The 16,496-nt window shown below is 62.3% G+C and overlaps 1 protein-coding gene across 7 annotated transcripts; it reads right to left on the bottom strand.

Moving 5' to 3' along the window:
* Positions 1 to 7,817: 7,817 nt before the first annotated feature.
* On the bottom strand, positions 7,818 to 14,857 carry TMEM59L (transmembrane protein 59 like). 7 transcript variants are annotated; one of them, XM_058858988.1, is made up of 10 exons: positions 14,689 to 14,778; positions 13,878 to 13,948; positions 12,998 to 13,132; positions 11,950 to 12,055; positions 11,625 to 11,722; positions 8,937 to 9,083; positions 8,751 to 8,850; positions 8,359 to 8,470; positions 8,121 to 8,262; positions 7,818 to 7,979 (listed from the first exon to the last, which is right to left on the bottom strand). In XM_058858988.1, the coding sequence occupies exons 2-10, from the start codon at positions 13,890 to 13,892 to the stop codon at positions 7,818 to 7,820; spliced, it is 1,017 nt and encodes a 338-aa protein (XP_058714971.1). In that variant the 5' UTR covers positions 13,893 to 13,948; positions 14,689 to 14,778. The 7 variants fall into 7 exon arrangements, with proteins under 7 accessions (XP_058714971.1, XP_058714965.1, XP_058714966.1 ...); XM_058858982.1 differs by lacking the exon at positions 13,878 to 13,948 and having other exon boundaries at positions 14,693 to 14,857; XM_058858983.1 differs by lacking the exon at positions 13,878 to 13,948 and having other exon boundaries at positions 8,121 to 8,238; positions 14,693 to 14,857.
* Between the last annotated feature and the right edge of the window lie 1,639 nt (positions 14,858 to 16,496).

Raw genomic sequence — 16,496 nt, 5'->3', positions numbered from 1 at the left:
GCACGGGCTGGGCTCTGGGGGATGGTCCAACCTTTCTCCCTGCCTTTTATCCCTTTGGATGGAGATGTTTGATCTGCTCTTCATCCTCTCCTTCCCCCTGCAGCACCACCACTGCCAGGTCCCAGGGCTGGGAATTCCACGAGGCCTCCGAGCCCAGGGATGTGGGAACCTCAGGGAAATGGGATCCCCGAGCCCCTCTGCCCATCCTGGGATGCAGCCAAACCCCACAGCTCCCAAATTCCCCAATTCCAGGGGCAATCCAACGCAACCAGCTCAGCTCTGGCACAAAACACCAGGAGAGCAGCATCCCTTCATCCCTTCCGTGCCAGGATGGAGCCAGCCTGGCTCTCCAGCTGGATTCCCTGCTCCAGGCAGCGTCCCTCACCCTCCGGAGCAGCGGTGCCGCGTTATCCAGCAGGGATAAAACAGCGAGTGTGGGAATGCTGTGCCCTGTGCTGGTGAGCAAACGGAGGAGCAGGAACGAGCAGGACACGGAGCCACACTGGGTCTGGCCTGGGGGAAGGATCAGCACCTTCCTGCAGGAATTTTGGGCTCCTTCCACTCCCACTTGGAGAGCTGACTCCCTCAGGAGCTGGCTCCCACTCAGCTGGCGGCGTTGGCCATTCCCAGAGCCAGCTGGAACCAGGGGGAGGCCAGGATCCTGCAGAGCCCCTGTGTGTCCAGCACATCCTGAAACCAGGGGTGGCTCCAGTGTCACCTCCAAAACCAGGGATGGCTCCAGTGTCACCTCCTGAAACCAGGGGTGGCTCCAGTGTCACCTCCTGAAACCAGGGATGGCTCCAGTGTCACCCCTGAAACCAGGGATGGCTCCAGTGTCACCTCCTGAAACCAGAAATGGCTCCAGTGTCACCTCTGAAACCAGGGATGGCTCCAGTGTCACCCCTGAAACCAGGGATGGCTCCAGTGTCACCCCTGAAACCAGGGATGGCTCCAGTGTCACCCCTGAAACCAGGGATGGCTCCAGTGTCACCCCTGAAACCAGGGGTGGCTCCAGTGTCACCCCTGAAACCAGGGATGGCTCCAGTGTCACCCCTGAAACCAGGGATGGCTCCAGTGTCACCCCTGAAACCAGGGATGGCTCCAGTGTCACCTGCTGAAACCAGGGATGGCTCCAGTGTCACCTGCTGAAACCAGGGATGGCTCCAGTGTCACCTGCTGAAACCAGGGATGGCTCCAGTGTCACCTGCTGAAACCAGGGTGGCTCCAGTGTCACCTCTGAAACCAGGGGTGGCTCCAGTGTCACCTCCAAAACCAGGGATGGCTCCAGTGTCACCTCCTGAAACCAGGGATGGCTCCAGTGTCACCTCCTGAAACCAGGGATGGCTCCAGTGTCACCTCTGAAACCAGGGATGGCTCCAATGACATCCCCCAAAACCAGAAATGGCTCCAGTGTCACCTGCTGAAACCAGGGGTGGCTCCAGTGTCACCTGCTGAAACCAGGGATGGCTCCAGTGTCACCTGCTGAAACCAGGGATGGCTCCAGTGTCACCTCCAAAATCAGGGGTGGCTCCAGTGTCACCCCTCAAACCAGGAAAGGTTCCAGTGTCACCCCTCAAACCAGGGATGGCTCCAGTGTCACCCCTCAAACAGGGATGGTTCCAATGACATCCCCCCAAACCAGGGATGGTTCCAGAGGGGAACAGGTGCCTCAGCCCCACCCAAACCCATCGGGAACCCATCTGGTTCCCAGCCACCCCATCCCACCCCAGCCCCCAGCCCAGCTTGGCTGCGCTCCTCACCTGGCAGGAGAACACAGAAGAACCGCGCGGGGAAGCGAAGCCCCTCACGCCCGGCCAGCGGGGCCCAGCGTTCCGAGGAGTTCCAAGAAGCAAGGAAGGCCAGGGAATGGAAAATGCCTGTCACTGGCTGCTCTCCTGGGCTGCTCCTCTTCCCCACGGCCGCGCCAGGGCCCAGCAGCTGCGCCAGGCCCGGCCGGCGGCACCGCGCTCAACTCTGACATTTGAAGACGGAGGAATAATTTGGCTTCATTATCCTCCCCCCTTCCCCCCGAGCGGTCCCTCGAGCCGGGCTGGAATGTGCGTGGTAGGGACAGAACCAATCCCATTAGCACGAGGAGATTGTTTTTCCTTTGGTTTTGTTGTTGTTGAATCACCCGTGGCTCCGGCTCGGTGGGGCAGGACTGGCAGAGGAAAGCCATGGATGTGTTTTCCCGTCCCTGGAGTGGTGCTGCCCTGCCCAGCTCCAGCAGCACCCTGGGCTTTCCATCTTTGAAGGCCAGGTGGGCTTTGTGGTGGCTCCAGGCATGATTCAAAGGAGAATTTGTGAGGGGAAAGGGCTCAGCTCCACATGCAGGGTCAGGAAGGTGCTTTGAGCTCATGTCCAGCTCCCCATCTCACCTCCTCATCCTCGCTCCATCCCTGGATGGGGATTTATCTCCATTGGGGTTAAAAGTGAGTTTAGAGCTCTGAGTGTTGGTCAGGAATTCAGGATGGCAGCTTTCTGCTGGCAGGAGCAGGGAGAGGCAGCTGGAGCTGCTGGAAAATTTCCTTTCCCAGCAGAGAGAGGAGCCCAGGCTCTGCTCCCATCACCTCCAGGAGCCCTGCAGCTCCAAACCCGCTCTTCCACCCAGCCTGGGGACTCTCATGGAAGAATGAGGATCATCACCTTCTTCCTGCTCCCTCTTGGTGTCCTGCAGCATCTCCCTGGGGTGTGAGTGGGAAGGGTCCAAATCCTCAGAGGAGGGATTGGCACGTGGACTTCTCAGAGTCCTTCTCCTCCCTCTGACCCAATCCTGGGGTTTCTGCCCTCTGAGGCATCCCAGGTGCTCTTCCCGAGCAGAGACATCCTGGAGGAACAGGCCCAGGGCTCCAGGACAAGGATACAAGTGCTCCTGAGAGGATTGGGGTGAGAAATATGGCAAAAGGCACGGTCGGGAGCAGATGGCAGGAGGGGAGGGAAATCCGTGCCTGGCCCAGCTCCTCCAGGCATTGTGTGAGCCTGGTGGAGCCAGGCCAGCTCCCAGCAGCTGAGATTTTCTGGAGGGGACAACAGCAGCCCAATGCAGCCACCAAGAGCAGCCAGGGGGGTGTTTTGATCCTGATTACAGCTGGTGAGACCCCCACAACCCTCAGCAGCCACGGCTGGCACAGACACCGAGCCACAGCCGAGGGGGGAGATGCCACAGGGGTCTGTGATGGAAGTCTGGGGGGAAACTTGCTGGATTTTTCCCTCTGTTTGAGGCCACTTCTGGCTGCAGAACCATCTGGGATTGGTGGTGGAGCTGTGGCTGGACGTGTGGACACACGGAGGTGACACGAGGACATAAAGGTGAGTGTGGACACAAGGACATCAGGATGAGCATGAGGATGTGAGGATGGACGCGAGGACATGAGGATGGACATGAGAACAGACACAAGGACATGAGGATGGACATGAGGACATGAGATCAGACACAAGGACGTGAGGATGCACATGAGAACAGACACAAGGACATGAGGATGGACATGAGGACATGAGATCAGACACAAGGACGTGAGGATGGACACGAGGACGTGAGGATGGACATGAGAACAGACACAAGGACATGAGGACAGACACAGGGACATGAGGATGGACACGAGGACATGAGGACAGACATGAGGACATGAGGATGGACATGAGAACAGACACAAGGACACGAGGACAGACACAGGGACATGAGGATGGACATGAGGACATGAGGATGGACATGAGAACAGACACAAGGACATGAGGACAGACACCAGGACATCAGGACAGACACAGGGACATGAGAACAAACACAAGGACATCAGGACAGACACAAGGACATGAGAACAAACACAAGGACATGAGGACAGACACCAGGACATCAGGACAGACACAAGGACATGAGGACAGACACAAGGGCACAAAGACAGACACAAGGACATGAGGACAGACACCAGGACATCAGGACAGACACAGGGACATGAGAACAAACACAAGGACATCAGGACAGACACAAGGACATGAGAACAAACACAAGGACATGAGGACAGACACCAGGACATCAGGACAGACACAAGGACATGAGGACAGACACAAGGGCACAAAGACAGACACAAGGACATGAGGACAGACACCAGGACATCAGGACAGACACAGGGACATGAGAACAAACACAAGGACATCAGGACAGACACAAGGACATGAGAACAAACACAAGGACATGAGGACAGACACCAGGACATCAGGACAGACACAAGGACATGAGGACAGACACAAGGGCACAAAGACAGACACGAGGACATCAGGACAGACACAAGGACATCAGGACAGACACACAGATGTGCATGTGGGCACACAAACGCTCACCCCAAGGACGTGACCCACCGTGGGCTCAGGGTTCCCCCATGGCCTCACCACCCCCGCGGGCTCAGGGTGACCCCACCACTGCCCGCTTTGCCCGATGGGGCCACACACCACGAATTCTCCTTCCCCTGTGAGCAAACAAAAGCGGCAGCGAGAAGGAAAAGGCGTCGGGTGGAAAAAGCCCCGGCTGCCTGCTGGGGGGAGTGGAACCAGCGAATTTCATGCGTCTCCTTCTTGTTAGAGTGGGGTCCCTCCTCACCTGCTCCTGGGCACGGTTTGCTGCACCCCGAGCCAGCAGGGAGGAATCTGACTCCAGTTTAAAGACGAGGAGCTTGTCCACGGTCTGCAGCCCGGCTCCCATGGCAGGAGGGGACACTCGGAGCCGCTGCCCGCGCTGGGCAGGGTTTGCCAGCTGTCTGCACCCATCTGGGGCCTTCCCACCTCCCCCGGCACCAACCCTGTGAAAGTTGTGCAGAAAAACACCCCCTGAGGGTGTCCCTGCCCTCTGAGGGGCACTCGGTGTGACCTGGGCCTTGCCAGGGGGTTTTTGTCCCCGAGTCATCAGATTGTGCCCACCTCAAAAGCTGCTCCGTGCTGGGCTCCATCTCTCAGCCCTTCCCTCCTATCCTGCCCTGCCACCCCTCTGCCCACCCGAGGCACTGCTGAGGACGCCGTGCAAGCCCCCAGATCCTGTTGAGGGCTGGGAAATGCATCCACAGCACCCACTGTGCCTCCCATGCCAGCCCCAGACAGCCGGGACTGCCCGGAGCATCCTCCCGCACGGGCAGCGAGCTGGGAACCGCGTCCCTCTCCTCTCCATGTAGGGCAAACCCCTCCTGTCCTGTCCCCATGGTGCCAGCGCTCCCCTCCAGCTCCCGTCAGGGGCTGGCATCGCATCCCCACGGGGGGACAGGCAGGGGACAGCCCTTTGGAGATCCTTCTTTGGCTGTGGCCGCTGCCAAGCGCTCCGGCATCCATCGCCGGCACCTCCGCAGCCCTGGCTCCGCATCCCGGGGCAGGCGGGCGGCTCCTCGGGGGCCCCGAGCGCTGCTGGCTCCGAGCTCGGGACCCCGCTGAGCTACTGAAGTGCTGCAGACGAGGCTCCAGACCCTCGCGTGAGCTGTCCTGCCGTGCCTGGCACCGCCACAGCTCGGCTGTGCCGCGGGCACCGGCGCCGTGCCAGGACAAACACCCCGCGGGGAAAGGTGGGGTGTGCCAGCCCCTCCTGGTGCTGCGTGTGTGGCGGTGTGTGACACTGCTGGAACACAGATGTGTGACACTGCTGTGTGACACTGCTGTGTGACACTGCTGGGACACTGCTGGGACACTGGTGTGTGACACTGATGGGACACTGCTGGGACACTGCTGGGACATTGGTGTGTGACACTGCTGGGACACTGCTGGGACACAGATGTGTGACACTGCTGTGTGACACTGCTGTGTGACACGGCTGGGACACTGCTGGGACACTGATGTGACACTGCTGGGACACTGGTGTGTGACTCGGGTGTGTGACACTGGTGTGTGACACTGCTGTGATACTGCTGTGACAGTCTGGTGTGTGACACTGCTGTGACACTGCTGTGACAGTCCGGTGTGTGACACGCGTGTGCACGGCCCGACTGACACTTTCCCTCCTGGAAACGTCATCCACGGGTGGTTTTGGGTGGGAAAAGCCCTCATTTCCCAGCCGGTCCGTGTGGAGCCCTCCCCGACGCTGCCTCCCGGCTTTCCCCTCCTCGCAGCTCTCGGGGGATGTTTTTGGGGTGCTTTTCCCACCGCATCTCAGTCTCAGTCTCTCAGCCCAGCAGCAGAGAGGAGTTTTGCTCCGTCCCACACCCAACAGCCCAGCAGGGATTTCTCTCGGGTTTTCCAGAGGTTTCATCCCGGCTCACTTTCCCGAACGGGAACAGCCCCGTTCCCTCCTGCCGGCCCCACGAGGGGGATCAGACCTGCTCCCATCCTGAAACCAGCACCCCACGAAGCCACCGACTCTCCCAGCTCTGGTATAAACCTTTTATTCTATTCCCCCTCGCAGCTCAGGGCTGGGTTTGCCCTTTGGAGCCGAGGGATCCACGGCCGTCCTTTCCCCGGAGCTCCTGTCCGGGGATGGAGCATCACAGATTCCACCGAGCTTCACACGCGGCCGAAAAGCAACAACGAAAAGTGGACCCCAAAACGGACACGAGACCCCCTCTCCCTCCCCCCAACCCGCTTCCCCAAACCCAGATATGTTGGATGGGTGAATGTGACACGGAGCAGCACAAAACCGGTGGGGACGGGGATGAGAGCCCCCCGTCCCACCACGCCGCGGCCCCCCGGGAGCCGCCGGCACACGGAGAGAGCCCAAAATCCCAGGGGAGGGGTCGGGGGTAATAAGTTAATCTGTACAGATGTGTTAGGTGACACGGGGGTGGCGGGACCGACCCCCTCCCGGCACGGGGGGGTCCCCGGGGGGCGCCGGGGGCCGAGGAGCCGCATGCCGGTGCAAATCAAACCACGAAACGATGCATGAGATCGGCTGGTGGAGAATGAGGGGGAGATGGGGAGCGGGGAGACACCTCCGTGCCCGGGGGCTGTGCCAGGGTGAGCCAAGGGGAGCCCTGCTCGGTCCCACCGCCCGCTTTGAGCCCAGGGACGCAGAGACCGGGTCCTGCCGTCAGCCGCAGCCCGCAGGCTGCTCCCAGCATCGGGCAGGGATGCTGAGCCCAGGATGGAGCCGTCCCAGCAGCTCCCATCTCCCGTCCGAGCTTGAAGTCAGGGGAAAGCCGCCTCATCCCCTGCTCGGTCCCACCAGCATCTCGTTGGCACCGGGGCCGGCTCCCCGAGGGCATCGCGGAGCGGGGAGAGGAAGGAGCCATCCCAGGGCCCCTCCAGGGCTCCGGGAAGGGGCTGGCTGGGTGCTCGTGTGGGCACGGAGGCGGCGGGATCCGCTCCTGTCTCCGGCTGCCAACGCCAAATCCATTCGCCACGTTTCGGCTCCCCGGGGCAATCGGCTCCGGCCGGCGGAAGGGAGTTCCCAGGGCCGGGGCCGGCGCCTCGGAGGCTCAGCCCAAGGTGGGAGGCCGGGGATGTGCCGAGCCAAAGCTCAGAAGGCTGCAGACGCTCTCCATCCCCCACCGCAGCCGGCTCCCTCCTGCCCAGCGCTGGAGCCGTGCCCGGAGGGCTGCGGGGCCCCGGCGGCTCCGGGCGGGAGGAGACAGAGAGTCCCGCTCCGGGGACTGCTCCCTCCGGCCTCCCCGCTCTGGCAGCTCCCCTGATGGGATCCCAGCTCACAGCACATCCCTGGAGCAGGCAGAGCCGCTGCCCGGCTCCTGGAGCCTCGTCCGGAGCGGCCGTGCCTGGGGAGGAGAGCGGGAGCCGGGCGGACACAGAGATTCCCCTCTGGGAGCTGGGGACAGCCCGAGGGGCAGCGGAGCGGGGTCGGGGGCGATGCCACGGGGATGGTGAGAGGGAGGTGGAGGTGGTGGGAAGGGGAGGGAGCGCTACAGGATGGTCTTGTCCAGGTCGACTTTGAGGGGCAGCGGCCCCGCGTCCTCCCCGCCGTGCGCAGGGCACAGGGTGACAGTGATGACGGGCGGCAGGGGGAAGGTGCCGGGGCCATCCAGCTCCTCCAGGTACTCCTTGTCCCCGTTGATGCTCAGAGGCTGGAAGAAAGGCAGAGACAACAGTGCAGCCCCAGAACGGGGGTGCAGGACCCGCTCACCCCCAGTCTGGGGACACTCGGGGTGCGGGGATGTCCCCCCCAGCCGTGCCGGGTGTTCTTGGGGGCCGCGCTCACCCCATACCTGGGTCTTGACGTGCTGCTCGGGAGCGGTCACCAGGCTGGCACAGCTGAGCCACAGCATCACCATGATGGAGAGGAAGAGGCAGGCGGCCAGGATCCAGCGAGGAAGGCCCGAGCGCCTGTAGCACCCCACCACCCCCCGCCAAAGAGAAGGGACGGGTTTATGGCAGGGCACGGGCTGGGAATTGGGGCTGGGGGGGATCCGCTCTGCCGAGTCCCGCAGGTCCCAGACCACCTACTTGGACATGCAGCCGAGGAAATCGTGCTCCTGCTGCGGGGGCTCCGGGGGGTGCGCCTTGCCTTTGCCCCGAGGCTCCTTCACGGGGGGCTTGTCCCCCTTTGCCCGGGGGTCTGGGGGGGGGAGAGGCGATGCTGAACCCATGTGGGGGCACCCTCACCTCTCCCATCCTCCTGTCCCCTCTCCCCCGGGACCCTCTGCCCGCTCAGGGGGCTCAGAGGATCCCAGCAGGGCCCCACACAGAGCCCCCCACCCCGCACGGTTGGGGGTGTGGGAAGCTGATCCCACCCGAGGAGTGGGAAATTGGTTCAGCTCTGCAGAACTCGGATGGGAGCCAGGAGGGCTCGGAGGCTCCAAACCCCCTCCCAGCAGCCCGGACCCCCCTCCCCGCACCTGCGTGGGGCTGGGGGAGGCCAGGGCTGGGTCCCGATCCCGGCTGGGCTGGCTGGATCTCCAGTGCCTCCAGTGCTGGATACTCCATCTCAGGCTGGGACTGGGTCGGCAGGGAGAGAGGGCAGTGAGGAAGGGGGTCCCCACCCCTCTGGGCACCCACAGAGAGGGTCCTGGGGACGCCCCCACCTGAAACACCACGACTTTGCCATCGTCTGCCTGCAGGTAGAAGGTCCAGGTGGAGGAGATGAAGCTCTGGGCAGAGCTGACGATGTCGTTGCAGAAGGTGGAGACCAAATCCAAAATGGAAAAGGACGGCGCTTTCAGCTCCGGGCTCTGCAGAGGAGCGGGGACGTCGCATCAGCGCTGTCCCCTTGTCACCCACCCCCGCGGGCACCGTCCCACCCCGAGGCTGGGCTGAGCCGGGTCTGGGCTCAACCTGCTCCTCCCAGAGATGGAAAGGGATGTGCCAGGGCCACGGTCCAGTCCCGGGAGGGTCACCAAGCGAGGGCTGCGGTCCCTGGGGTGACCACCCAGCTCTGGGGCCATCACCCAGCCCCAGGACCGTCCCTTTGGGGTGGGATCACCCTCCTCTGCCAGAGACAAAGGGAGCGGAGCAGCCGCGATGCCGAGGGCGTTCCTCTCCTGGCAGCCTCTCGGTGCCCTGGATTCTTGGCCGTCGCGGCAGTTTGTTATTTTTAAAGCATCCCTGCTGGAATCCGCTTGGCTGCTCCCTGCCACTGGCTCCGAACATTTTCCGACAGCCCCTTGCACGGTCAAACCAGCAAACAGGAAATAAATAGGTCAGATTCTGTATCTAATTATTATGCTAAATCTGCTTTGCCTGCTCGTCTGGGAACCCGAGGAAAAAATGCTTTGGGTGGGTGGAGAAGGGTGAGGGCCCTCCCTGTCACCCCCAGTCACCCCCAGACACTCAGCCCTGGTCTTGGAGAGGGGCTGGGAAATGGGATCAGGCACCGGGAAGGTTTTAAAACCTTTAAAACCTTTAAAACCTTTAAAACCCAAAGGAGGGTTGTTCAAAGGAGCTTTTCACTCTTTTTACGGTGTGGATTCATCTTTGCCTGCACATGCACGAAGCCAAAAGCCTCTTCCTTGGGCCAAAGTCTAATTTAATTAATTCAGCAAAAGCTGAATTAATTAAATGTAGGAGGGAAAAGCGTTGCTAATTGCTGGGAAGGATAACAAATCAAAGCTGGGGGAATCTGCCACGATCCCCAGTCAGATCCTCTCAGCCTGGGAACTCCCTGTGGTCTCCCTGATTTTCACACTTGTGACAAAGCAGCCGGTGGTGGCCTGGATCAACCTGGCACATCTGGAGCTCCCATCCACGTGGAGGGAGGGATGGATGGATGGATGATGGATGGATGATGGATGGATGGATGATGGATGGATGATGGATGGATGATGGATGGATGGATGGATGGATGGATGATGGATGGATGATGGATGGATGGATGGATGGATGATGGATGGATGATGGATGGATGGATGGATGGATGGATGATGGATGGATGATGGATGGATGGATGGATGGATGATGGATGGATGATGGATGGATGGATGATGGATGATGGATGGATGGATGGATGGATGATGGATGGATGGATGGATGGATGGATGATGGATGGATGATGGATGGATGGATGGATGGATGATGGATGGATGATGGATGATGGATGGATGGATGATGGATGGATGGATGGATGGATGGATGATGGATGGATGGATGATGGATGATGGATGGATGGATGATGGATGGATGGATGATGGATGGATGGATGGATGATGGATGGATGGATGATGGATGGATGGATGATGGATGGATGGATGATGGATGGATGGATGGATGGATGGATGGATCCATGGATGATGGATGATGGATGATGGATGGATGGATGATGGATGGATGGATGATGGATGGATGATGGATGATGGATGGATGGATGGATGGATGGATGGATGGATGATGGATGGATGATGGATGATGGATGGATGATGGATGGATGGATGGATGGATGATGGATGATGGATGATGGATGGATGGATGGATGGATGGATGGATGGATGATGGATGATGGATGATGGATGATGGATGGATGGATGATGGATGGATGGATGATGGATGGATGGATGATGGATGGATGGATGATGGATGGATGGATGGATGGATGGATGGATCCATGGATGATGGATGATGGATGATGGATGGATGGATGATGGATGGATGGATGATGGATGGATGGATGATGGATGATGGATGGATGATGGATGATGGATGATGGATGATGGATGGATGGATGATGGATGGATGGATGATGGATGGATGGATGGATGATGGATGATGGATGGATGGATGGATGATGGATGGATGGATGGATGATGGATGGATGGATGGATGGATGGATGGATGGATGATGGATGGATGATGGATGGATGATGGATGATGGATGGATGGATGGATGGATGGATGGATGGATGGATGGATGGATGGATGGATGATGGATGGATGGATGGATGGATGGATGGTTGGATGGATGGATGATGGATGGATGATGGATGGATGATGGATGGATGATGGATGATGGATGATGGATGATGGATGGATGGATGGATGGATGATGGATGATGGATGGATGATGGATGATGGATGGATGATGGATGGATGGATGGATGGATGGATGGATGGATGGATGGATGGATGGATGATGGATGATGGATGGATGGATGGATGATGGATGGATGATGGATGGATGGATGATGGATGGGCTGCACATGTGGGGTGTTCCCCCATCCCGAGGGAGGGGAGGGACTGCTCTGAGCTCTGGTGTGAGGAAGGCTTTCCCCATCTCCCTTCACCTTCTCCTTCCTGCTCTCCTCCACCTCTGGCAGCTGCTTGCGGCACCCGGTCATGCACCCAAACTGCTCCTCTGCGTTGCCGTAGGCTTCGGCACAGGCTGGGGGAGAGGAGGGGTCAGGGTTCGGGGGTGCTCGATGCCCGGGACCCCCGTCCCCCTCCCCACTGACCCCCGGGCCGTGTCAATCCGCAGCCGCCCGTGGCGGGGCTGCGCGGGGCGGGACGCTCCGGAGGGTGTCGGGTGTCGCGCTGCTCCCGATGGGATGTGGGGACCCCCCGGGACGGCGTTCGGGGCGCGGGGGCCGCTCGGCCACCGGCTCCTCTCACCTGCTTCGCACTCGGCTCTGGTGGTGTTGAGCTCGGCGCTCGCATCCACGAAGTGACAGATGGAGAACAGCCGGCAGCCCCGGTAACAGGCGTTGAGAACAGCATCCTGCGGCGAGGAGGAGGAGGAGAGCGCGGAGCTGGCACCGGGCTCAGCCCGCTGGCTGAGCCGGACAACCCCCACGCGGCCCCCCGCACCCAGCCGGGGGGCACCGGGCAGCGCCAGCACCGTGGTGAGGGCTGGCACCCCAAATCTGGTGGTCCCAGAGCTGCCCCGCAGCCCCTCGGCTGCACCCCACCGTGGGTTTGAACGCGGCCAGGTCCTCGTGGAGGGCGTGCAGGGTCCCCCCACCTCTGCTGGCACCAGCCAGGCCCTGGCGTGGGCTGGCAGGAGCTGGGGGTGCAATGATCTGGGGGAGTGGGACAGATTTGGGGTGTGGGGGGCACACAGAGCCCACACGGGAATGGGAGGGCTCGGGGTAAACGGGTGACACTGCGGGCACCCCAAACCACCGGGGATTCCCTCGCTGGGGGCACCCCCACGCTGCTGGAGGAGACCACTGGGGGTGTCCCGGTGCCCCCCATGTTGCTCCCACGGGGGGTGGCCCAGTGTGGGGCTGCGTTGGCAGAGATGCCCGTCAGGGGTGTCCCCACTGCTCCTGGTGGCCCTGTTGCCTCTGCTGCTCCCGGTCCCCTCCAGCCAGTGCCCCTGGTGTCCCCCATGGTGTCCCCATGGTGTCCCCCTGGTGTCCCCCATGGTGTCCCCGCTGCTCCCGGTACTCCCAGTGTGTCCGGTGTTACTGGTGCTCCCCGTGCCCCCAGTGCCCCCACTGACCCCGATGCTCCTGATGCTCCTCATGCCCCCAATTCCCCCAATTCCCCCAGTTCCCCCAGTTACCCCAGTTCCCCCAGTTCCCCCCAGTGCCCCAGTGCCCCCAGTGCCCCCCGTGCCCCCGATGCTCCCGGTACCCCCAATGCTGTGGATGCTCCCCAGTTCCTTCAGTTCCCCCGGTTCCCCCGGTTCCCCCGGTGCTCCCGGTGCTCCCGGTACCCGCTGTGCTGCTGGCGCTCCCCCCGCCGCCGGTGCCGCCCCATCCCCGGTGTCCCGGTGTCGCGGACTCACGGCGGCGGCCCGGCGCTGCAGGCTGCGGCCGCACTGCCCGCGGCACCCGCCGGTGTCTCCCAGCTGCGGCGAGAAGGGGTCGGTGGCGGCGGCGGCGGCGGAGGCGAGAAGGGCCAGGCCGAGGGCGAGCAGGGCCCGGGGCCGGCGGGCCGGGGCCGCCATGGCGGGCGCGGAGCGGAGCGGAACGGAGCGGAGCCGAGCGCACCCACCGCCACCGCCGCCGCCGCCGGCCCCGCCGTGACGCGCCGTGCGCCGGGCGGGGGGAGCCGGGGGCGGGGGGAGCCGCCGCAGACTGCCGCAGATCCACCGGCACCGGCACCGGCACCGGCACCGGCACCGGCACGGCGCGGGGATGATGAGAGAGGGGTGCGGGAGGATGGGGGTGCCCGAGCAGCGGGGGATGAGGGGTACCCCGGGATGCAGGAGAATTGGGGGGGTCCAAGGACCGGGGATGCCGGGGATTGGGGGATGCACGGACCCCAGGGAATGCAGGGGGACAAAGGGGACCTGGGGAGATCCATGGGGACCGCAGGGTGTGGGGGGACCGTGGGCTAAGGGGGGCCCGGGAGGGTTCAGGGGGACCGGGGGATGTGCAGGGACACAACAGGACCGGGGACCACCGTGGGACTGAAGAGAACAGGGGGGGCTGAGGGGGTGGCGGAGATCCGGGGTCACACAGTGGTGTCACACAGAAGGACAGCGCTGCCTCAGTGCCCCCCACACACCAAGCCCTTGTCCCCAGGGTCCCCAGCCGGTGTTAGACCCCCCTGTGCCACCCTGTGTGTCCCTCCAGGACTCCCCAAGTCACCTTCACGCCTCCCATCCTCACCCTCACTCAGGCCAGCGCTTTGAGCGGATTTACAGCCGCGATTTCCCAGGCTTTAAAGGACATTAAGGGACATTAAAGGACATCAAAGGAACCCCCCACGCCCCCCCTCACCCCTGCCCATTCCCCTTATTTATGGCAGCACCCCAAAGTGGGCCCGGGGGGAGGAGGAGGGGGAGGCCTGGGGGCTTCGCAAACCTCCGGCCCTAATGGGGAACACATGGCAAGACCCCGGCGCGGGGAAAGGGGGGGTCTCCCTGTCCCAGCTCAGGATTGAGGGGTGCTCCGTGCCCTGGGGCAGGGAGAGAAGGGTTGGGGGTGCTGGGGGGCGCGGCCCGTGCCCCCCACGGGAGCAGGGAGCGGGGCCTCTCCTCTCCCCGCCACTTTATTCATCTTATTAATCAAAGCAGGGCCGGCGGAAAATGAGCTGCGGCCGGGCCGGCGGGGCTGCCAGGGCGCTGCGCTCCCCTTCCCCCTCCTGGAGCCCCGCCAGCCCCGGCCGCGGGTCCAACACCGGTGACGAATGGCCGAGAAAATGGGCTAGATTGGAGGCTGTCACCGTAAATCACGGCGGGGCTTCCACCGGCGGCACAGCCGGAGCCCCCCGGGGGCACCGGCATCCTCCCGCTGCAGCGGCCGGTGGGCATCGCCCCCGCCGCACCTGCCCGAGCTCCGTCCGCTCACCTTTCCAGGGAGAAAAAGCCTTTCCCAGGCAAAAACACCCGACACTTGCTGCCCTCCCTCCTCCCCTCGCCAGAAACACTCGATGCCTTTCGCATTTATCACTACTGACCTACATTTTTTCCCCGGAGCCTTTCGGGAAGCCTCAGGCTCCCCCCGCCTTGTCCTGGGGTGTCCCCACGGTCCCTTCCATGGGCAGGGGACCCTTCACTCCACGTCCCAGCCCTGCGGAGCCCATCCCTCGTGCTCAAGCACCCTCTTGGCATTTTTTTCCCCTCCTCTAGAGCTCCTCAGACTCCTTGACGGGACTGCTTGTGCTTCCCAAAGCAAACAGAGGCGGGAAGGTGCGGCCACCCTGAGGATGCTCTGGAGGGAAAAGGTGGGGAGGGGCGGCAGTGAAGGGGTTAAGCGGGTTATAAATTACCCATGGATGTGGAAATGTGACTGAGAGGAATAGAAAGCAAACTCTGCCTGCTGGATTCTTTGCATTTCTTGCCTCTTTATTTTTCCCCCAGGTCACTTTAAAAGGATGCAGGCAGTCGAGGCAGCTCGGCTGCGCCTCTCCTCCCGCTTTTCCCGGGATTTGGGGGTTTTTTTAGTGTTTGTTTTTTACACCCTGGCCCTTGAGCCAGATGCTGTCTGCGTCCAAGGATTTTATGGAGTGAGCTCTGGCTGGGAAATCAAGTAATTAGATTAATTCAGGGCCCTGGTGACACATGACGGAGGGTGGCGGGGAGGTGACGGCTGGTGGGAAGCTGGACCGAGGATGCTCGGAGCGGCTTTGGGAATGTCACCAGGGTCACCCGCGTCCCTCTGGGGGGAATCACGTCCCTCGTGGGCAGAGCAGGGAGCCGGGCCCCATGGCCAGATCCTGCACCGCAGCGGGGCAGGGAGGCCCTGGGAACGGAGCCACTCCGGGGGGGCAGCCGGACCGCGCCGGCCTCGGGGGACCCCCGTGCTGAGCCGGGAGCCCGGGGGTCGCGGGGGGAGCCGGGCTGGATCCTGCCTGCGGCCGGTGCCTGAGTGAGGCGGCTCGTGGGCCGGAGGGAGCGGCTTTAAAGGTCACTGTCAAAGGGCAGCGCTGACCACAGCTGCCGCTGACCGGCCGCCGCTGACTCAGAGAGCGGCTCGGTCACCTCCGGCTGCTCCAGGACGGGTCCTGACGCCACCCTGGCACTGCCCGGGCTTGGGGACCGCTCTGTCCCCTCACCCTGTCCCCATCCCACAGGTGCTGCTGGGAGCTCAAACGTCCCTGTGCCAGCTGGGGTGGCAGCCCGCGATGTCCCCGGTAACACCAGAGGGGACCGACGCTGTCCCCTCCCCACGCCACTGTCCCCCCATCTTCCCCCTGCACCCCAAGCACAGCCTCGAGCCACCTTCCGACGGTTCCTCTGCCAGAGCCACCCGTGTCCCCCCTGCCGGCACCAGGGGTCACCCCCTCCCCGGGATCCCGCCCATCCCTGGCTCCGCTAAATCCCCCAAATTCCGGGTGCGAGCTGAGGAGCCTGGGCGGCGATGGAGAAAACAGATGGGGGAAGGGGCTGGGCAGTGCAGGTGGGCAGCCGGGGTGGCCGCTGCTGCCGGCTCCGGCTCCACCGAGGGAATTTCTCCTTTTCCCCCAGCACCCAGCGCTGGCTGCGGTCCCCGGGTGCCTTCCCGGGGGGATGCGGGCGGTGGGTCGGGATCGCGGGCGGCCGCCAGCCCCCGGGGCAGCCGTGATTCACTCGGCCAGACTGCGGCCGCTGGGGCTGAAGTTTCTCAGGCTGGGTGGCTCCCGGAGCCTGACATTTTTGGGAAATTTCAACAAAAACAGTTCAGAAGCTTCCAAAAAACAGGACGATGGGAAAAGGCATTGTTTGGGCTCCCTCCCCCTCTCGTTTTTTTTTGTTGTGTTTTCTGTTCTCTGCAATCCCCGCTGGT

Source organism: Poecile atricapillus, chromosome 28, assembly GCF_030490865.1.
Source record: "Poecile atricapillus isolate bPoeAtr1 chromosome 28, bPoeAtr1.hap1, whole genome shotgun sequence".
Classification (NCBI taxonomy): Eukaryota; Metazoa; Chordata; class Aves; order Passeriformes; family Paridae; genus Poecile; species Poecile atricapillus.
The sequence above is the reverse complement of the archived record's forward strand: the minus strand, read 5'-3'. Positions and strand labels throughout refer to the sequence as shown.